At 46.3% G+C, this 23306-nt stretch overlaps 1 protein-coding gene across 1 annotated transcript; it reads left to right on the plus strand.

Annotated features, from left to right (window-relative positions):
* Nucleotides 1–361: 361 nt before the first annotated feature.
* BMP3 (bone morphogenetic protein 3) lies at nt 362–21057 on the plus strand. Its single transcript, XM_075039785.1, has 3 exons — nt 362–740; nt 12067–12977; nt 19785–21057. Exons 1-3 carry the CDS (start codon nt 362–364, stop codon nt 19974–19976), a joined length of 1482 nt encoding a protein of 493 aa, XP_074895886.1. The 3' UTR covers nt 19977–21057.
* Nucleotides 21058–23306: the final 2249 nt, after the last annotated feature.

Below are 23306 nucleotides of genomic sequence, written 5' to 3' on the forward strand. Positions count from 1 at the left end.
CGGAGCGAGCATCCGGCTGCACGGAGAGCAACACCTCCACCTCTCGCCAAAAAACAACCTGCACAGCGAGGGGAATAAACACCTTCACTGCCACCATCGGGGAGGACGGGCGGTTTATACCGTGGCGCTTTCGTCCACCCCACACTTTTTTTTCTTCTTCTCTCCCCCCCCCCCCCCCCCCCCCCAAAGAGGAAATCCCGTCTGCGCTTTTTAGCGCAGCCCCACCCGTACCCGTCGCAGCCGGGGGTTGCACCTGGCCGAAGCGAACTTCGCTGGGGGTCTCGGTCTCGCCTGCCTGCTGGCCGGGGCAGCCACGAGGAGGGAGACTCCGGCGCCCGCCCAGCCGGGTCGGAGGGGCAGGATGGCGGCCTCGACCCGCTGGGTGCTGTGCCTGTGCCTGGGCTGGGGCTGCCTGTGCCTGGCGCTGGGGGACGCGCTGAAGGCGCGCCGGGTCGGGCTGCGGCGGCGAGCGGCCCCGGGAGGAGTGCGGGGCGGCCGGGCGAGAGCCGCGGCAGGTGACTACGGCTTGGGGCAGCGGCAGGAGGAGCGGCGGCCGCCGCCGGAGCGGCTGCAGCCGGGGGACAAGGTCTCGGAGCACATGCTACGGCTCTACGACCAGTACAGCGGCGGTCGCGGGCGGCGGGCGGCGGCGGCGCCGCGGCCCCACGACCCGCCGGGGCTTTCCGCGCCGCACCCGTGGCAGGGCAACACGGTGCGCGGCTTCCGCCCGCTGGCAGCAGGTGAGTGCCGGGGGGGCGGGGGGGGCCGCGGGCGAGGAGGGGCTGGCGGCGGGACCCCGGCCCGCCGGGGAGCCCCGCGGAGCCGCCCGCTCGGCCTCGGCCGGGAGCCGCCCCCGGCCGCAGAGCGCGGCCGGCGGCGGGGCGGCGGCTGCCCGCGGCGGAGGGCGGGCGCTCGGCGGGGAGACCTCGGCCGCCGTGCGGGCTAAGCGAGCTGCCGGAGCGGCTGGCTGGCGGGTGACGCTCTGCAGGCGAGCAGGCTTCGGTGGTTCCGCGGAAACGGAGGTAAGGGTCCGTTCGTACCCCTGCGAAGACATACTGCTGGTCCCGCGCGGCAGCCGTCTCACAGGGCAGGCTGGCTGCTTTAGCGCCCGGGGAGCTCGGTGTAGGGAAGGAGTTGAGAAAAGGATGCTTCTGCGGCAACAGTCGCGTATTTTAGCATATCGTGTTTACGTCGTCTCCCGTGTTTTAGTTACTGGTTTAGTTCTTCAACTCTGTATGCGACGTCTCCGCTGTATGATATCCGAGTACCATGCGAGGGAAGCGGAGCAATTAACGTATCCTCTCTGGAGTCGTCTCCTTTTATCGGTGTTTCGCATGTGTGGCTTCTCCTGAAACCGAGGGCTGATTTGCATACGGTAGTGCAATAACGTGGTTTGGCGATCCTTTAGACTATTATTCATTTTGAGGCGTTGGTGACAGTACTGGCAATTACGGGCAATGGCACATGAGTCTAGTTGAAGCATAATTTGTGCACAGTAAGTACTGCATCTCGTCGTCTTTGGCAGTGACGCTTAGATCTCTCCATCACTGCAGACTGACATGCACAGGTAGATTTATGAAAATGTAAACTCTTCTTTCACAAAGGGGGAGGGCGTGTATTTAACATGGCAGCATCCTGAAAGACCTCTGTCCTAGCAGAAAGGTGAGATGGCACTGTCTTTCCGCTGCATTCCCCCACTCCGCTGTTCTGCTTTTTCTCCATCTGACCTCTGCAAGGGCTAAATGGAAATGCCAGAACTCAAATGTGACCTTCGCTGGGATACGCTTCCCAAGTCCACTGCATCCCTAAAACTTGCTATTTGTATGACAACTGTCATGCCGTGCATAGCAGCCCGATTGCTGGTCTCTTATTTTTCATAGCACTAGTGGATTGACGCAGCGGATTTTTCACAGACGAGCATCCGTCAGTAAAACGGAGTGTTGTCTGGGAGTTTCAGTGACCTGCATAGATTCCTTCCTCTCCCAGAAAACTGAGAGCTGGGTGCCAGACTTCCCGTAGGTTTCTTTGCGAGTCATTGCTTCTGATTCTTCCAAGGCAACGATGTCTACTGTAGGGTAGCATTACGCAGAGATCAAATACCATGAATAATTGAATGGCTTTGGTGTCTTAGGCTTCAGCCCTACAAACGTTCTCCACCGCATGCTTACTGCAAGTATTTCTGTCCACAAGAGAAGCTTTAGAGGCTAGAGGCGTAAATACCCTAGTTTTTGAGGATGGAGAGCTGGGACTGGCCACTTGCTGCTCCTACAGAGGAACTCTTTTGTCTTTCTAACGTGACAATTTTTTGCAATAAATAGGTCTAATGTATGTGCCTTCGTTCCGAAATAAGCAGTTACCTCACTGAAAGAGTGGGGGAGGTTATAATCCTAGCAGAGTGATATTTGCTCCTTCAGGCATACCTAATTAATGATATTTATTGTTCTAACCCTAGAAGGCCTTTGGTTGAAATCCCGTCTCTGTGGTCTTTCTGATTATATTTATACTCTCTCTTGACATTGGGTGGCAGCAGTCCTATAAACACACTATTCGCTAAGCCCTTTCCTCCTTCTCTTCCAATACTTTCACAGTTGGAGTGCCAACACAATAAATTGTGAGTGGTTATAAGTTTTTTGACACTTTTGTAAGTATTTATGAAAAATATTTAACCAGCTAGTTAGCTGTTGCCTTTCTCTCACCGTAGGCAGCAGCAGCTCATTTTCTACGGTTGTTGATGGCAGGAAAGTGCATTTCCAGAAAACTCTTAGATCAAAAGTTCTTTAGGGTGGTGGGCGGGGCAGTGAAAAGGCCTTTTCTGGTTTCTGACTTCTTCTTTGCACCCGACTGCCTGGCCAGCCCTGTGATGGAAACGGCACATTGACAGTATTTCCCTTCTGAGGTAGTTGGTTTCCAGATCCTCTGCTCTGACTGTTGCGCTCCTCGGCTGCAAATTTCAGCTTCCCACAGGCTTCCACTTGTCCTTAATGTGGCTGCATCAGTTAAATTAATAAATTATGTTGCCGTTACTCCTTCAGCACATTTTACAATCCCCGCTGCAAGCCCTTTCAGGAGACTGCTTGTTGTGTGCAATAAGCAGAACTTCCCTAAGAATCTGCCCATTTCTCCTGCATCTACAGCAAGAGGCCTTGAAGGAAATCTTTAGTGATTTCATTTGCCGTTTAACCACACGTTTTGCAATTTAATCGTATCTTTTCAGGAGAGAAACGGTTTCTTTTCTGAAACACAACTCTGGAATGTGGCTTTGAAACCTTTCTGTCCTCGCTTTTCCCGTGGAGGACTTCTGGCTCTTCTGCAGCACACGAGAAAGACCTTTCCCAGATCTCCCAGGTAACCCACCAGACAAATTTTTGAGACCCTGTAAGACAGAGTGTTGTGTGATGAGACCAAGAACCGGCAGGACTCGTTGAAACTCATCCCCGTTTCTAGTCCAAGAAAAGTGGGGTTGTTTGTGGCAGCTGCGGTCTTGCAATGGACAGCCAACAAGAAGGAACTAAAATGTGATTAATCAAAAGACGCATCCTAAGAAGTGTTAAATGCAAGTTTTTCTTTCTGTGGCTCAGTCCTCCGAGGGGGTAGGATGAGAACTTCAGCCCTGCATGGGCACCTCTGAAGTTTCCGTCCCACGCTGCCCCGAAATCTCTCGCACACCGCATTTCACGACTAGGCTGGACTATTAGTGGTTTCGTTGTTTGGGCTGGGGGTTTTGGCCTTTGATTTTGATCAATGTTCATGTGATCTTCTATTCGGGCAAATTTGCTTTCCATTAATCTTGCTAAATTATCTCAAACCACAATTTTTCAGTCCGAGTCACTCAAAAAAGGAACCTTTGATGCCCGTGACAATGCTGAAGGAAACCCTGGGCCCCAAATCCATTACAAGTGAAGTAAGGATGTACATCATTCACAGCATATCTAGTTACATTCCAGTACTGTTCTCTCTCGTTGACTTAACTGCTCTAATTTACTTCTATGTATTTGAGTCAAAGGATGTTCAGCCCCTGATTTCCATGGCAGCTGTGTCATTGTTGTGGGGTGTTTCTGGGATGATGCTAGTAGCTCTTGTCTAGCTGAGGCCAGGCCTCACAGCGAGCTCTGCTTCAGTAAAAATCCTAAGACAGAGCCTTTTCTGGTTCTTTCCCCGCATGTACTACAACAGCGAGTGGCTTTCCAGTCCCTGTGACTCTAAAAAGACAGCTAGGAAGAAGGTCAGACGATACATGAGTTAGAGCCGAACACTTCGACAATTCTGGCAAGCATACTCTTAAACTACGGTCGAGTCTGTGCATCGGTTTCTGCACACGACCATTCTTTTCTCCTGCTGCTTAGTGAAACCGCTGAATGACCAGACCTCCAGCTGATATAAATCTGCTTACCTTCAGTGCTTCCCGTAGAGGTGTGCTGATCTGCGACTTCTGAGGCTCAGGATCTGGAGGAAAGATAGAGCGCAGGATAAATAAAAGAGAGCGGAAAGATTAAAGCCTTACACGCAAGACTTTCAGTTTGCTTTTGAAAGCACTTTTAATCATAGCATCGCTAAAGCAGCATGTCTTGCAAATGAGTCATTTAAAAAACTTGACTTTAATTGGAGGGTCCCTCTAATGATGTTATAGTAAAGCTATACAGTCAGAAATTACTTTAAACTCTTTTTTATTGACTGAATTTCAAGTAATTTTAGGTATTACACCCGCCCCTAGGCCAATTCTTGTGGTTTAAGAACTATGTTCTCCTCCTTTTCAAAACGCCTTTCTTTCCTTTGTTGTGGTATGAAATGCCCACGCAAACAAGGGAAACCGAGTACTGCACAGGGAAATCAGCTAGTCGCCGGCCGCTGTCAGCCTGCAAAAACCAGTACGGGCCAAATTCTAACCTCTTTGAGCTCTAGTAACGTTAAGAGTCTTTTGTAATGAAAGCGTTAAAACCATTCGGGCAGGAGATGGTGAGAGCGTGGGTTTTTTTGGTTTGGGGTTTTTTTGGTTGGTTGGGGTTTTTTTGTTTTGTTTTGTTTTTTGCTGTACCCCTATAAATAAAATGCAAGCAGCAGCATCCAGGTAGTTTTTCAAGCAGAATGAACTTGAAGACGATCACGCTACGTTTTGGGCAGGCTGGGCTCAAATCTGCAAACCTTCTCTGATGCAAATAGGCAGGATCTCTGTAGGTTTGGCCTCTCAGGACCAGACTCAGAATGTGCGTTTTCTGGCTTCTGTTACCACCTGTCTCGCTGTGCTGTCACGCACGTGGATGGCCTGTGCTCACAGTTACCAGTCGGTCACAGTTTCTAGAGCCTGTCGCTTCACTTGTGAAGAGTACTGGCCTTGAGGGGACAGACGAACGGCGCGCAACTTGGTTTTCATACAGCTGACCTGTTCCCACGAGCTGAAGTGGAATTAATCGTGACTGTAAGAAGGAGTAGAGTTGGCTTTTCGTGTTCCCCTTTCCAGATTTGTGTCCTTTACTGATGCAACCTCCTTACTTGCTTAGCTTATGCTAGCTTTGAGTTCGATGTTTAGTTTTCAGACCTGCTGTGGTCTTTCTGCTTAAAGTATATAGGAAGAGAGATCATTTGCCCACTGTGCAGCCTATTTTTGATGTGAAATGTGCATATATGTGGTTTTCATATCATAAAATCCTGAGCACGCACCATCGCTGTTTCTTTAAGTTCTTTATTTAAGTAGCTGTTTCTTCAAGTTCTTCATTTAAGTAGCCGATAGCTTTAGTCAGAGTGGTGGACTTTTGACTTTTTTATATCGAGGTACGAGCTGTTATGGCCTTACCTGCTTTGATAGTAAGAATTAATAAATTTGAAAGAATTAACAAAACCAGTTTGACACCAAGTCCTATGCTCTTTACAAGGAGAAAATGGGATCCTGTATTTTTCTTTTGCATAATACTCAAACTGGTAAGGGGGAAGCAGCAATCCAGTAAGAGCAAAGGTGGGAAAAAAGAAGAAATCTGGCTTCCAAATTTGTGTTCCTGTTCTGGAGCTTGTTCCCATTTCCAGCTCTGAGTGAACTTTTGTAGCTAGGCTATGAACCCATGAAAACAAACTTTTACAATGGAAACACTGATACGGTCTTAACGGTGCAGTGGCACAAGGGCACCACTTTAATATCTCATTTAAATGATGGCTAATGATGACTATATAACTAAATAGTCCTCATTATTGCATCCTTTTTCACCCGTGGGATAGATTTGGCAGTCCATAAAAACGTCAGTGCATCCTCTATAAAGGTAAACACACCACATGTTAGTGGTCTCGTTCCAGCCTATTGATGCCTGGAAATGCCCCTTGGAACATGAATATGTTCATGCTGGTGACGTCAGTCTCTACAGACCTACTGCTTTTTCCTAAAATACCTTTTTAATGCCAGTAACAGGCAATCCATACAGCTGTGGGTTATTGCAGGAAGGTGAGGAAGCATGGGTCATGCCTCTGAAGATTCAGCGAGTACAAGTACTTCAGCTGTAGTGCTATGAGCTGGGTTCCTTTCTCGCCTGAGCTATCCGTAAATGAGCTGGCATCTCTGATACCCCAAACAGTCAGTGATGGCACACCCTGACGGTGTCTGGGTGGCAACCGCCTGTGTGATACAGTAAGGCTTTTCTGCTTTAGGCCTGGAGGGACTGTACCTCTGCTCTCCCCCCACCCCGGAGAACTTTGTTGTCACTCATACAGGAGGGTGAGGGAGTGATGCTGGCCCAGTACAAGCTTTGCCATGGTGCTACTGGGGTCTGGGTTTCCCCCTTCAAGCAAGGAGAGAGTGCACAGGTTGAATGATCACTTGCATATGGGCTGAGGAGGCCGATAAATATGTAGCCTTTCCATTTAACTGCATGGACCTTGCAATTGCATTCTGCACGAATGCAAACAATGAGATGTCCTCCTCGTTGAGTACCTTTTTGCCCAGCTCGTGGCTGCTGCTCCAAAGCTGTACACAGTGGAAGCGAGCAATACTAACGAACAGTGCAGCGAGGCTATGTCTTACCTATTGCAATTCAGAAGAGCTGTGTCGTGCAGAGCTTGGTCTTGAAAATTACTCATCAGGCTGGCAGCAACATATGGTGATGCCTTGGTGGGGAGCAGAGATTGCCCTTAAAATCTGGCCTCAGAGTATCTGGAAGGTAGCATGGTGTTCCTTGCATATAGCTCTGTTGCACGTACTTCTCCTTTGCTTGTTTCCTCATAAGTAGTCTTCTCCTTACATGCTTTGTGGCCGAGAAGTCTTCTGCGCTTCCTATTTTGTACTACAAAAGAGCAAAGCTGAGTTAGCAGAACTCACTTGAAGTAAGAAACTAAAACACTTAGCTCAAGTAGCGGTGCTCGGATAGAAATTGGCTGCTCGCAGAGTTGGGAAGGGTATTAGGTGAGCCAGGGAAGCTACTCCTGCTCAAATAATACTGAGTTACCACTGAATTGTGTTGTATACTGCCACAAATGAGTGCAAGGTTTACCAAGTACAGCTGCTCAAAGGTACCAGATGGAATCTTGCCAGGCAGTAAGGTGGTGGACCCGACTGCGAGTTTGCTCTGGCAGCTGCCTGCAGTGCGGGGACGCCCAGGGGGACCTTCTGCCCAGCATCCTTCTGAAAGGTCATACTTTAGCATCAGGTTCTTGTCTATGTCTGCAACAGACCATTTCTTGTCTGGGCGACTGGCACAAAGAAAGCTGCTGCAAAGCTGCTGTTTTCACCATTTTTGTTTGATATTGAAAACATAAATAAGAAAAAAGCTATTGTGATGCCATGATCTTCTAGGGCATAGGTTTCTGGGCCGGCGTTTTGCTTGCTTTCACCTGCAAAACTGACTTGCTCCTTCTATACCAATAGAGGGCTTTGTTGTAAGGAGGTCTTGTTGCCTTTGAGACCTTAAAGGTCGTGTTATAAGAGGGCAAACTGACCAGAGGCCTTAGCTGGGCTTAGTCAGCCTGGCTCTTTCCACTGGCAGCTGAGCAAGTGTTGATGGACTTCACCCTGCATTTTGGTCCCTTCCTCCCCTCCATTTAATGTGGAGCTATTGGTGGCGGCGTCCTAGGAAATGCCGTTTACTGATCATTGGCAAGGTATTAGAGTTTAAGCCCTGCTTAGATTTGGCTTGGGTTTTGGTTTGGGGTTCTTTGGGATTAGTGAGGGGGGAAATCGGTCAATCAAACTGTTTGTATGAGAGGAGTTATCAGTGTAAGTCATTTTAAAGACTGAAGTCTCAGGTCACATCACTCAGTAAAATTTCACCGGTGTCAGCAGAGCAAGCTGGATGAGGCTCATGGAAAGCTTCTCGCATCACAATGAAACGTGGTTAGATGCTACTGGGTACTTCCTGATGTTGGTGAAAAGTTGAAACAGTGCTCCTGAGCTTGGCTAATAGTTTGAAGTACCTTATTGTGGGGACAGATTTTCAGCAGTTTCTGTCCTCTGGGTTTAAGGACAAGGTTTGATTTAAGTGAAATGAAATTCTCCTGAGGAAAAGGTGCGTTTGTAGATATTGTAAAGCTGAATCTTCCTTGATGTGTCTGTCATTTTTAAGGGTAATGACTAGCCTGGGGAATGCTTATTTCAGTGCGTTGCTCACATCTGAGAGTCGGGTATCACTGTCACCCAACAGATGTATTTGACGCAGTGTTCCAAAGTTGTGACAGAGACCCAGGTCACACAGTTGGGTTTTTCTGAGCCGGAAGCCAGCAAATCTGTAGACATCTGTGCTGGCTGCCGGTAACTGGTTTCAAGATGATTTTGCAGACCGAACGATCCGAAAACTCTTCGGAGCCGTTTGAGCTTGGAGGTCAGTCAGTAATAAAATAGCACCATCTACTGCAAGTATTTGGTCTTGGGTGGAGAGTTAAACACCAAGAGTGGCTTCTTGAGTTTTGCTTTAAATCAAAACTATATATTCCTCCTGTGTCTGTTTCACGCCATCTAGGGTTTCTTCACAAACAAAAGCAGCTTGTTTTGTGTTCCTCTACAATATGCCAATTTAGAACAGGCAGTATGTGTTAAGTGGAGTTCTTACTAAAAATTAAAATCAAAACTTGTCATTCAACATACAATAGCTATTCCAATAATAACTTCTTTAATAGGAGCTCATGAGACATCATAAATTCTGGTTCCTAAGACTGATGTACTTCGTGCTCTGCCAAATTACATGTTAACCTTATTATACTAGTGATTACAAACCAAGCGGAGGTCAGGTCCTTGCGCGTGCTTAGTACAAATGTAATAAGCAGCCGGTTTTGGCTTGAGGCATGAAAAGGAGGATCGAATTAAAAGAAGATCTTGTGCCCCAGGCATAAGTAATAGCTAGAAATTCGATGGCTTTGGTACGTTAAGTTTTCAGCTGTTGGGAACTTACCTGTGTGATCCACCATCAGGTTGAGCTGAGTGTGTAAACAAGGGTGCCTTCCGTAAGTGACTTGGCCTTGTTTTCCCCTGTTTCACTGGGAAAAGCGTATGTTGCTTTTTCCCTAATTTCATGAAGCAATGCATGTGATATACTGGGGAGAAGGGTTCTGTCTTTCTAGTGAGACCGATACCTGCTTTTTTAATGTGTGGGTTAGAATATTGATGAGGAAAAAATGTTTAGAAGAGGAGGCCACTTAGATTGTTGGGGTAGGGATGGGGAAGCAGAGGCGGAATACAGTCGTTTGCTAGAGTTACCTGAATGGCATTAGCAGTTGGGATATCTCAGGCTGGAAGCACGTAATGTCACCCAGAACTTAAAGCTGTCAGAATCTTTGAAAGTTCAGTACTGGAAACGATGTTTTCCCTTGCTTGGGCAGGGGACTTACTAAAGTGTTTTGAGAGTGAGGTGGGGAGGCTGTTCTCCTCTAGTCCACGAGTATCTTTAGGCCTCTCGTTCCTTGGAATAAAAAAAAAATAAAAAAATAAAAAGAGCAACACTCTTGCAAAATTCTGTGAACTATAACTTCTCTTCAGACTTCGGAGAGGGTTTTGACATGCCACGATGTCAGTGAAGCATTTAACTCTGTGTTCCCTTGTTTTCATAATGTGTTGGGTTGTTTCCAGCCATTTGGGGGGCTGCAGAGCATACCTTTGCTTTACTATATTTGACTTTTCCATACAGCCTGGTTTTATAGCTCTCAATAGGGCCTTAACGATTGGATCTATATTTCTCTTACTCTGAAGGACAGACGTAACTGCAGTCTAAGCAGGAAATTCAAAAACAAAAATTAAACCTTACCCCTAAGCCTTTCTGTTGCATCCTACAAGGGATTAAAGTAGTCAGCCATCTGTTTTCACAGATCAGCCTGTGTTAGGAGTGTATCTTTGGGTTTGTGCAAGATACTGGTGGTTAGGTTGACTTCTCTAATTTCACAGCTGCGGAAACTCCAGTCCCCTGCATCCCTCCTAATCGATACGGTAACATCCGGACCATTGAGAAGGATCGTGCTTGGCTTGTTTCCCTCTGCGCAGAGGCGAGTGGGTAATTTTTGCCACCGCCACCACCACCTCTTAAAACCAAGACATTTTGGGTTGGCTTTTTTTTGGTTATTGGCGTTGCTCTAGTACTGTCCACCTACCTTCAGCTATGCTAGTAAATACTTCGTAACTCTGACTGGCATGAAAACTGATGAAATGTCCTAGGTGGAATGACTAAATTTACCCCATGTAATTGAAGCAGTCCTAGGCCTGATCATTCTAGAGGAAAGCTTCGGTTGTGATTAGTGTCTGACTTAGCCAAAAGGCTGTCAGGCCAGCTTGCGTGTCTTTAGCTTGTTATAAACGGTGAATTGTCTCGTTCTCCAGAGCTGATGTTGAAGCCTTAAAAATGATTATACAATGATTCTATCCTGGTGTTTCTTCTCCCCGTGTCTTTAGAGGTGAGCCACATTCCTTCTTTGTGTGCGAGGCTTGTTGTCAATAACTTTATACTTCCTTCTGTGCCCAACTCTGACCTTGCCGTTGTGAAGGGCTCTGTGTCATGAAGACCCAGTTGCGCATGCAGAGGTCACTGACCACTTGAGGGGCCAATAAATTGGTCTCATTGTAATGGAGGAATGGTTAATATCAAGAGGAAATGTCCTTTGTAACACAGGATTTCAATTTGTCTTTTTGTTTAGCTTTTGAAACGTGTAGTGCTGTCTATGTTTGCTTACTTGTTTTGCATCCTGATATACATAGGTAGCTGTATCAAATGTTACATGGTTTTGGGTCCCTCTTTAGTAGTCTCTTTGACATCTTTAGAAGCTAAGAGTGAATGCCACCCAGGCCCCATAGTCCCTGTCTTGTAGGTGGGGCCTGGATCACGGTGGAGCAGAGTGGAAGGTTTAAAGGAACCGGCTAGGCTTTTTTTGGATTGAATGACTTGGCAATTGGAGCTTAAGTGACTTACCTGCCTTGTTGGAATCCAGGCTTTTTTTCTTCCTCTCTGCCACCTTGAGCCTCTACTAGTAGGGAAGCAAATCTTTTCTTTCTCACTGAGGCTGTGGCTCAAGAGGATAATGAAAGTTACAGACAATCCAGTGCCTAGTGAAGGCAGCGAGAGCCTTCCTCCAGCTTCAGCTAGGTCTGGGCTAAGGCACGGTTCAGTGCCATTGATGTCCTGGTGATGTCCCAGTTGTCGCGGACAAAGAAAGACAATTCTTTAGTCATGACAGGGCAGCCATCGGCACCTGAGTGAATTTGGGGGGGGGGGGGGGGGGGCGTGGAAATGTTACAGAAAGAGGAAGACAAAAGAGTGAAACCTTACTGTGGCATCGCTCAAATTTCTGGACAATAGTTGAAGTCTTTAGTGCGTCTGTTAATCGAGCCATGTTCCTGTGCTCTAGTTTGTTTCCTGAAGCCAGAGGAGCAGTAGGAAATGTGTGAGTATTTTTGGATGGAGATAGGTATTACAAGGAAACCAGAATGAAAGTGTGTGATTTACGGTCACCAGTTTACCTGTTTGGTTATTTTTCCGAATAGCGGCCTAAACCTGTTTCCACAGCGCCGCGTGAAAATTTCCTGTGAACTTAATGTATAACCTAAAAAGCCTTGCGCTCGGTCCTTTTTTATAACGTTTTGAAATGCCCACATTCTTATCTAAGTATTTCTTCTTCTAGGGAGCCCTGAAAGCCAGGAGATGTACGTTTTTAATTTGACGTCGCTCACAGAGTCTGAAAACGTCTTGTCAGCTTCGATGCATTATTATATCGGTGATCTGCTGCATGCTAAGTGGAACTGTTCCCAGTCCAGAGGCTGTTCTCGTCACGGGCAGCGGAAACCTGAAATTCAGATACATCTTTCAGTTTGGGCATTTCCTTTTGTTGGGAACCAGACTCGGAGCCTGGGACATTTCCTAATAAATGTCTCCACTGCTTACCAGGATGTCCTTTCCTGGCAGCGGAAGGATATCACTCAGCTCCTGCATGAGGCAAAGCAAAACAATGAACTCCTGATCAGTGTCAAAATGGATCTGACCAGCCATCACTCCTGGAAAAGGGCACCTTCTCGCTATGAACCCTACATTCTGATTTATGCCAACGATTCCGCTATTTCAGAGCCAGAGAGCGTTGTCTTTAGTTTGCAAGGGCACCGTCATCCTCTGGCAGGGGTCTTTCCCAGGCCGGAAAACCACGTGAGGAGCAGCCTCGGGAAGTGGCGGCGAAAACGCTCTGCAAATGTCCTGTTGCCATTGCAGAATAATGAGCTTCCTGGAGCCGAGTACCAGTACGATGAGGATGAGAGATGGGAAGACAGAAAACCGTACAAAACCTTCCAGCCACGGTTAGCAGAGAGGGCAAAGAGTAAGAAAAAGCAGAGGAAGAATCATCACCAGAATAGCCAGACTCTCCAGTTCGATGAGCAAACACTGAAGAAGGCGAGGAGGAAGCAGTGGAACGAGCCAAGGTATTGTGCCCGGCGCTATCTCAAGGTGGATTTTGCAGACATTGGCTGGAGCGAGTGGATTATTTCTCCTAAATCCTTCGACGCCTATTACTGCTCAGGGGAATGCCAATTCCCAATTCCAAAGGTATGGTCTTTATTGATTCTTTTGCACTGTCTGTTACCGTAAACTATGCATTTTCTTTCCTGTGTCAGTAGAAGGCAGCTGGTCACCTGTTAAGTGTTTGGATCTAGTAAATAAGTGATATCTTTGTCTTGTGCTGCGAGGAGTATTGGTTAGAACAGCTAGTAAAAAGACAGGCTTGTGAAGGTAATTTAAAAAATATTACACGGTATTAGTTTTTTGAACTAATGCCCAAATTGCCAGAACCCAAATTGCCATAAAACATTTCCTGAATAGTGCTTATGATGTGTGAACTTGTTATTAACGTGTTTAATAAACATAATACAAGCCAGGTCCAGAAAATTGCATATTAGACAGTAGTCGTTACGCCTCGAAGGAGTGTCTGCTGCCAGACCCACGCTGGGGTCAGTCAGCATAGCACTGTCTAGGAGGAATGCGTGCCTCATGAGGCATGACTGTCACAAGGACAGAGAGGCTCTGTGGAGCTATAGAGGCGGTCAGGACGCTCTAAGTGTAAGCGAAAGAATCAAATGAATCGCTTCTGTGGCAGGCCAAGTGGATGCAAAAACAGTAGATCCCAGCCAGCTGACTTTTGGAATATCCTCTGTTTTTTATGAGATTGTTGCATGGGAGGAGCAAGAAAGGGCGATGTGCCCCTACCCCCGTGACTTAGGTGGATGAACTCAGCTCTTCAAAATCCAATGCCCAGTGTCATTATTAGCAGCGTGGACCTCCCCTGGCGTCTAGCGAAACCTGAAAGTAGGATGCGGTATTTGAGGCTGGCCTAAATCGTGGGGTACACGCAAATGATGCCTGCAGGAAATGTCAGTAAAGGTAGGGTTTCTGGTCTCGCTGTAACCTCACGTTCAAGAGTCTTTATTCCTGCCACAGTGAAGCCTTAGCAGTTAGTTCTGAAATTTACGTGGCATTTCAGTGGCTTAAGGACCCAAGGGAGTCATCCTTTGAAAATGACAGGTGGAGAAATGTACCAAAGGGGATGGAGCCCAGAGAAAGCAGAGAAGGCAGGAGTGTCTCTTTGAAGGAGGAGATGACTTACTTGACTACCCCCAACTGCAGTGGCAGGCTTTCAGGTTTTGGATCAAAGGCAAAAATGAAAGGGAACAGGAAGCGGTGGAGTCATTACCTTTGAATACATTGCACTGGGCCTTTTGCTTTATCGTTGATGGGAACAGTGCTCTGTCAAACCGGTAAGTCGGCATACAGGTTAGAAATTTTAAAAGCGCCAGACCTGGACTTCTTTCGTTTTAACTTTAAGGACACATAAATTACAAAAATGCCTGCTGTATGCCTCTGCTTAAGAGCGAGTTAGCATTTTGCGTTGCGGCTTTAGTTATAAAAACTTTATTCCAATCATAAGTGACTGTTGCTCTGATTTTTGTTTAGGAGAAAATGGTACATGATACTTGAATTGGAAGAGTTCAAGTAGTTCAGTTCAAAGGAGTACAAAAAAAAGCATCTAGCTCAGCTGATCCTGGCCTCTAAAATATTCTTCACTTAAGATGAGACATTTGCTATGAGCTACCATCAGTATTACAAAAGAAACAAAGCGGAGAGTCAAGTACGCATCGGACAATCGGTGATTCTACTGGAGGACAATTTGAGTCAGGGTCCTCTGTATTTCTGATGATAGGAGAAAAAAAAACAGGCGTAGCAGCTTCTTAGAAAGGCTTGAAGGTGTCTTGTCTTAAGTCCAAAAGCGTTTTGGTTCCCATTTCCTAAGGTTATCGTGTCTGGCTCTTTTGGCTCTCAAAGAAGTAAAAGGATAGTTGAGGTGCTGACGAACTCCCAGGATTTAGCGCTTGCTAGAGAATAACCGTTTCAACTCAGTCACTAGAAATTTTTTTTTTTTTTTTTTTTTACATTTGGCAGACATGCAAAATAGGTTTCTACCTTCTGAGGCAGAAAAGCTGTCTTTTAACTGTCAATGCGTAGCATCTATTTCAGGGTTAGCCGATGCCTGATGCAGAGACTGGGAAGAACCCCCCCTTTGCCTATTAGGAGAGTCTGGATCAAACCTCAGATTGCTCAATAATGTGCATTCTCAAGAGCAAAGGTGGCTTTGCTTAAAAACAGGTTTGGATGTAGTCATTTTAGAAGCCCTTGTTACTGGTCTCTCCTTGCTCTGTCCGAAACCTAATCCTGCCGAGAGCTGATGGAAAATTACAGATTTTAGAGAGAAAGCAAGTCTCTCCTTTTAAGAGTTGAGGTGAGACTTTGAGAACACAGATTCTCGGACAGCAAAAAGCGTTATGTATCTTCATGAAGGTAAAGAAACTCTCAGAAACCAAAAGTCAAGTAATGATAAAGAAGCGGTGTAATAAAGAGCTTCCTAGTCCTTACACAGAGCCTTTGTTAGCACCTGCAACCAGAAAATCCTTAACGTGCTCCATAACCTGAGGGCTTAATTCCCAGAGTAACTTCAAACCTCTGGAAAGAAACACAAGGAGCCATACAAATGCTCCTGCAAGTAAAACATCCCGAGGTGAGTTTAGTACCGGTGGTTCTGAAGAGGCAAAATGAAGTTTAATTGAAGTTTAAACTTACGCCTGACACTCTGAGGCATGAGAGGGAGGTATGAACAGTGCATATAGCTGAAGGGTAGTTAACAGGTATTGCTTGGGTGAAAGAGGAATTCCAGCTTTTTCTGTGATTTGCCCGTCTTTGGGTAATTCCCCTGAGGTATCACACTGGGCATCAAAAGAATTTCTGATACACAGAGCCAAATTTTTCTCTGCCAAATTCGGGTTCAACTTTCACGCAGACAGTAGCATCAGCCTCTTGAGATGTTGTAGTTGAGCTCCATTTTCTCCAGTAAGTAAATTTGCAGTATTGGCTACTAATATCACGGTAGCTAAGTCTAGCAGTCCCAAAGGAGCGTTCTTCCTCCTCGTCTTCACCCCTCTGCTCTGCCTGGGATAGACACGTATGCACTACGGGAAGTGGTCCCTGCCCTGGAAAAAGCTTACAGTAGAGACAAGGTGAGAAGTAAATGGGAGAGGTGGGTAGGCATATAAAGCACAGAGTTTAAATGACTTTGCTGACATGAAGCGGAAGGTCTGATTGCCATGAACTAAGCCTGTAGCGCAGGCCTGCAGGGCCATAACCAGGACACTGGTTTTCTTCTACAAATTCCTACTAAAAGGCCAAATCCGGCTTTTTTGTGAGAAACTCTATAGTCTCGGCTGGGTGAAGAATGACAGCAGCAGAGCTTTATAGTTATTTGGACACTGTGAAGCTGGATATTTGCTGTCATGTACTGCAGAGAGAGCTAGTTCGTTAAGAGGGCAGGTTACTGAAACCTGTTGTGAGTCTGGTTCCCTGAAAGCAATTGGCAGATTTCTGTCCACATTGGAATACTAATTGTTCCTTTTGTGCACTTTTTTAGTGGCAAAAACCAAAATGACCTTGTTTTCCGAAGAGAATGAAAAGCTAAATTATATAAAAAGGGGAAGCAAGCAACTTATAGAGCCTTGTGTTATTCCTGAGCCATGCGTAATATCTGGTGCTACTAACAAGACTCTGTTTGCAAAATGATACTATAACCATGAGGCAGTAACAAGCTAATCTGTGCCTATGGGTATATAATGTTCCCTTGCTGAGGGTGAGCTCCTAAAGTTGACAACCTGTTGGGTAATTAAGAACAGATGTACCTCTTCCCCCACCCCCCGCCTTCCCACCTCCAAATTTTCTGGCCTTAACCTTTCCCTGATTTCAATTAGCCGGTTTGACTGCTGTCAAGCCTGCGTGTGTTGGGCTTGCGTAATGCCACAGAGCATACAGGCCAGGCAGACCCTCTCCCAGGTCAGGAATGAAAGCTCTTAACTGACATCATTTGCCCTGCTCATAATACATCTCCAGTGAAATTCAACAGGGCAGCAAGTCTCCGAAGGAGGCATGCAGCTTAGCAGGTGCAGCCTGAGCCACAGCTGGACTCATTCACAGATTTGTTTGGCAGTTTGGAGTCAGCTCAGCATTTTTTCCTCCTGCTGCTCCTCTGGGCGTCCCCTGCTTCTTCCCTCCTAATAGAAAATCTCTGCCTGCTTTTCATGACCGTGTGCTGGACAGGGCGTAGACAGCCTGCGGGCAATGGCCCAACTCACCCCCCTTGTGCAGGGCATTATGCCAGTTCAGTACTCCGAGGGGGATTTCGGTTTTCTGAGAAGCACACGCCTTCGGATTTTACTCCAGTCACAGTTAAATTCCCCCCGACAGATGCAGAGTTATTCCAAAGCTGGTCATCCTCAAGAGTGCACCTTAAGGGCCAAGGGGCAGGGTATTCAAGACGGACTTGAAGTCAGTACGGAGGATGTTCTGTATGGTACGATACCCATATCAAATAGAGATACCTCTTTTATCATACAACGACAGAATGTATCTGGGCTGTTCCCACCAATAGCTGAGGCAATACCTGAAATCAGTTGCGTACAATTTAGCATTTTAGTGGTACAGACTCCATATCGGAAGGGACGGGTTTCCGGTGACACCTTAACATGGCATATTTGGAGACCTGCTTTTAATTCCAGTAGTACTGGCAATGGGAAATAGGGCCTCAGTAGACGTTTTACCTTTTGATGTCTGATCAGCAGGCTCAGGAGAACTGTTTGGCTCCCGGTTATTTTTGTGGAGCACGCTGTGCTGCAGCTGAGTAGGGAAACAAGCCTGGATGCTACCAGAGCTTCTGCTTCCTTTTGCAGGCAGAAATGATACAGGAATTGGAATTTTATGCTAATCTAAGACGTTTTTGAAATCCCTGTCAGCTACTGCTGAGGTGTACAGGTACTCCTGAATTCAAAACAAACAAACAGAAATGCCTTTCTTGAGATCGGCTACCTAGATGGAGAGTAATGTCTTTGTAACCATGCTGGGAAACCTACAGCCATTAAGAGGATTCCGCAACAAGCTTTGCATTTGTATTTGAAACAGAATATCACCATGCCTCTGCATCTCGTTCATCTGATAAGCTATGACAGTAAACTTAAACAGCAACAGGGGAAAAAGATCAGGCTCTGTATAACGTCTGTGCTTAAAAGGGACTCAAATCCTGAGTATACTTGAGCAAATTCCAAGTCTCTCGGAGGATAAATAGAAGCATGGGATGTGCAGGATTGGCGCCGTTTGTTGCTCAGCCTTCCTGCAGGTGAACTAGGTTCCTCATGAGAAGAAGAAACATTTGAATTATGTCTAACATGTACATAAAGAATAGCTGAATGCTCCCCAGTGAATCCTTTTCAGTTCTGTGTCAGATGGTTCCAGTTCTCTCTTTAGACTAGTTTCAGCAGCATGATATGGAAAAAGTCCATTCTGATCCATTTCTGTTGGAATTCAAGGAACAGCTGTCTCCTTGAGAAAGAAGGAAAATACAGCTGGCCTTAGTCGTAAGCTATGTTGCCGTAAGTAGGGACAGGTTAGACATCCGTGCGTTTTGCCGGCAGAATTGGAAGCAATTCCTCCTATATGTACTAATGTGCTACACAAACGATACGATGAGCCAGAATCTCACAGTTATTCCTGTGCTTTTTGTATGCAAGGTCATTAAGACTTGCACTTCAGGTAGGTAGATGTCTAACCCTTAAGACTGATTTTTCCAAAAGCAAATCTCTTGTTAGAGCAAAGTCGCCAATTGAACATTTGGCCCAAATGATCTTGTTCCATATATTTCTCAGTGGCATCTGACTGAGCATATTTAACTGTGTGATTCCCAGATTCTACATGTAACAAGAGCTCTAAAAAGCGTTGTTGAAGTCTTACTCTTAGAAAACCAGAAGTCTTTGGGTAAAAACTGCATCTTGTGCATTTTTCATGCTCACCTATCTCTTGTACAGATACTTGGATTTGGAAGGGTTTGGAGATTCAGAGGTAAAACTTAGTATTTTTCATTTCTATGACTATGTTCATTTTAATTTTTATGAGTGTATTAATGTATTCTGGTGTGGTGAACATACACAGTTATCTAACTGGTCACGTTTGCTTTTCGTTCATATCAAACCAAAGCATGCTCCTGTTTACGTGAGTATACAAATCCAGGAAACTTTGTCCTTTGGAGAAAAATGTCACCTTAATATGAGGTACAACTGACATGGGATATGGGGGCTCAGTTACTGGACGATGTCACTGATTATGTATACCACGGATGAGAAGCGATTTGGCATGGAAGAATGAGCAAAACAACCTAAACTTGCATGAGAGCAAACTGGAACAATTAGCATCCTGGTGTAAAGTACTTCCGTTCTCTCATCTGTACACGTTTTATCTGCTTTTGTTTTTCCTTATGCACTCGCATTCCACCAGTCAAAACTTCCCAGCCTACAAGTTAGGTTTCTTTTGCTCCCCTAATGACTCAGCCTGTTAGCACGTTGACTGCCTCCCTCCCGGCCGAACAAGTTTTATCACTAAATTGCAGCCCACCTGTAACTTGATTCACTCAGAAGAGACTACATTGACCTATAGGTACACCTTGCTGCAAGGTCTTCTGTCTGGGCGTTTTCCTGGGAAGGCAGGTCCGTAGAGAGCCCGAGGCCCTGTCCCCAGCAGGACGCTCGAGCTGAAAGCGGTGGAGCGACACTCACATCCAGTGGCCAGACGAACCGGACCAGACTCGTATTTCCTGCTGTGGCTCAGGGCAGCTACAAGTGACAACTGGAAACGGTCGAGTAGAAGACAGATTTTCCAGCTAGTCAGCTGTGGGGTCTCCACCGGGCCCTTCTTCAAGAAACCAGTTTTGTTCTAGAGAACATGGGTCCATTCTAACTTGGGTGCCGTTACATTTTGTGCCGTATCTTTCTCTTGCAGGCCTTGAAGCCATCCAACCATGCCACCATCCAGAGCATAGTGAGAGCCGTCGGGGTGGTCCCGGGCATTCCCGAGCCTTGCTGCGTTCCTGACAAAATGTCTTCTCTTAGTATCTTATTCTTCGATGAAAACAAAAATGTGGTTCTTAAGGTGTACCCCAACATGACAGTGGAATCCTGTGTGTGCAGATAACATCTCGGGAGACCCTTTTGAAATGCTGAGGTGATCACTTGCTATTTGGGGCTGGGGGGAGGGGGGGAGCGTCATGATAACTACTTTTTGTTTGCACTGCCAATGCATTTCCTTTGGACAAAAAAAGAAAAAAATGTAAACAAATCCAAACAATGAGGATGGAAACGGAATGGATTCTGAATAGCAATTCCAAGGAAAGAGAATACAAACTTCATTTGTCTTTGAACTTGACCGAGACACAAGTCTTGGCAATGGGACTGACTGTTTCTGTTGAAATCAAGAGATCAAAGAGGAATTGGCAGAAGACTCTTCAAGATATTTGAGACTGCCAGAAGGACATACTGGTCTATTTTTGTACAAGATTTTGGAAGCAGCAGTAGCTGTTAACTTTTGTCTCCGTTCTTACGGTGACTGATGGGGAGGGAGATTAGAAATACACTTGTCTTCATTTTAAAGCTAAGCTTTCTGCCTTAGGTTATCGAGTAGTGCAGCAAGGAAGAAAAACAAATATGACATCCTAAGAGCCTTAGATAACCCAGCTTAGACATACATCTCCTTGGTATGACACGTCACCGACTGCATGTGTGTATTCATTTTCTTTGACATATTCTTCGTAATTCAGCTTATTAGATGTCAGTGCCCTCGGTCGGAAGAACGCGAAACGCATTACTGCTGTGTGCGTAATTGCGATGTCTCAAAAGCAGAGACTTGTCTTTCATGCCGCTATGGAGACTCAGCAGGCCGAGGGTATGAAAGTATCACACTCGGTGAAGCGTCTGAGTGACTTGTTCACAACACATATTATAGAACATAGTTGCAAGTAATCTATGAGTAAGTCATGGTAGTTGATTCCTGACGTGAAATTATTTGGTGCATAGTTCTTATCTGTAGGTCTTCACTATGATTATTTGATCAAAACTGCCTCTGGGTGGTGAGTTTATTAATCAGATGGTAGATTTTTTTTTTTTTTCCTTAGTTCACTTCTACTCTGAAAATCAAATTTATTGTACCTATGCTGTCAATTTAAGATTTCTTACTAGCAGGTTTTGCACAATAAAAACACAAAATGTTCTTTCAATGACTTAATCCGCCATAAAAATTCATTTGAGAAACTACAAGCGGGAGAGAAAACGTCTGATGAATCTCAGACGCGGCTGCAAAAAGCTTGTTGTGTTACGGAGTGTATGTTCACAGAAGAGAGAACCCCAGTTCTGTTTCCAGCAGCGCGATCTATAGAGGATGATGCTTTGTAAAGCACTTATGGCTGGCGAGAGTGAGGTTTTAGTTTGCTCTAAGAGTAAACATCAAACAACCTTTCCCATAAGTTATCTACGTAACTGACTCTCTGAAATAGTGTATTTAAAGGGCAAATATTCGTAGGGAATAAATTAATTCCCCGTCATCATGAGAGTTGAATTCTCTACTTTGGAGTCAGTGATTCCCCAGCGTATTGGAGGTGACAGCAGTTTTCCTATGTACGTGCCTTTTTGCAGCTTCATAGCTATTTGAGGCTAGTTTAAACACTTGGTCATTGATTTTTGTATTTCGTCACTGGTGCCGTCGTGATTACCAACCTGAATAATGTGCACGTGGAAGGGTGCGAGAGGTGTGGAGGTGGAATAGGTTGTTGAAAGGGATCCTTTCAACAGTCACTTTTTACCTGCACAAAGTCTCAGTGGAAGCTGACAGGAGTTTAAGTTAAAAAAAAAAAAAAATTAAAAAGAAAATAAAAGAAAAGAACCACCAGTTAGTCCCAGATGCAGGTTACGATTGCAGCTCTTCCCTTACCCTGTTTGAACAGCATACCCCTGCAGTCAGATTCCCCAAGTGCCACCGGATACGTGTTTATTGGCTCCAATTAAGCAACACTGGTTAGCACAGTTATCCGACCTGGTTGCTGTGTGTTAGGATTCCAAGAGCTCTGTAGCGACGTATCGTCGTGAAGGATGCATTCCCTGGAACTGGAAGGGAATAGTCTCTGTTTCTAGAGAACAAGTGCCATCTTCATCATACAGGAGCAAAACTGCCATCAAAACCAAGCGCTAAGGGTGAAGCTGCGTACGTTTATATCGAGGTTCATTTGATCCACTTCTATACGCAGGAGAAAAGTCGGACTTTCTGTACGCAAATTGGGTGGACTTAGAAACGGAGGAAAAAAGCTGTAATTTCCTCCTGGCGGAAAAGACAGACGCTTGCAGACAGCCGGGAGCTTTTCACAGCTGTGTCTTGGTAATGAAAAAGAGCCTGTCTCTCTGGTGTGGAGCTGTGTGAGTTCCCGTCTTGACTTTTACGGAGAGGCGGAAGCAGGGATGCGCACGGGCTGCCCTTACCGTAGGGTTCACCTTTTAATCCACTGGTCCACTCCTGGGCCTGGTGTCAGTAGGACACGCGGGGGATGCCGTTGGCTAAGCTGGAAGCAGGCTCGGATTCTCAGTAGACATTGGGCCCTGCAAGCAGAAACAGATACAGTGGTTTCCAATAGTTGTCTTGTTAAGAGCTGCATGTTTCTTTGTTCAAGGTGAGCTGGCTGGTGATGAGTAACACTCTCATTGCCAAAATCATTTCCTTCACAGTATTTTCGAGGGTCTTGAGGTGCGCACTTCTTGTCCTGCGTAGAAAGGCGGGAGCTGTGCGGTAGCCCTTGAAGGCTGGATTTCTCCTCGTGTCGCCCTGTGCTGGGATTACAGCATGTTCCTTCCTTAGAACAGCACCAGATGACACCTTCCCAAACACGGCGCAAAGGAGTAAGTACCTCGCAGCTTTCTAATGCCCCGTGGGAGAGCTGGGGGGTGTCATTCCACTGCAAATGAGACTGCTGCCTGGGAGAAGGGCAGTCGGTCACCCAGGGAAACGCTGGGGGAACGGGCACCCCGCAAGTTGAGGTGTTGCTAAGCCCCAGCCTCCTGCTTGCTGGGGATGAACTGGAGCGTTTGGCTCTCAGGCAGAAGGTCAGGACTGAGCTGAGCCCAGCTCAGTCTGTGAACGGTGTCTGGTACAAGCAGTGCCAGGAACAGGGCTTCTCAGAGGAAAATGCAGAGGTCAGACTCGCCCGCCCCCCCCCCCCCCCCCCCCCCCCCCCCCCCCCCCGCCTTGGATGGTAGCAGAGTTACCCGGATCAGAATAGCCTGTTGGCAGCCATGCTTCCCAACTTCTGCGATCCAGAACAGAGGCGTTAATGAAATACAGGTGTTTCCCCAGCACAGCAGTCCGGGGCAGCCGTGCTCCATGTCCCTATTTGGGACTGAAGCCGAGTTCAAGGCTACAGGCAATGCTTTCTAGTGCTGCGATGAGACAGCCTGGAAGTGACCTTAAAAGCATCACCTGAAAACA

The sequence above is a fragment of the Buteo buteo genome, chromosome 1 (assembly GCF_964188355.1).
Source record: "Buteo buteo chromosome 1, bButBut1.hap1.1, whole genome shotgun sequence".
Classification (NCBI taxonomy): Eukaryota; Metazoa; Chordata; class Aves; order Accipitriformes; family Accipitridae; genus Buteo; species Buteo buteo.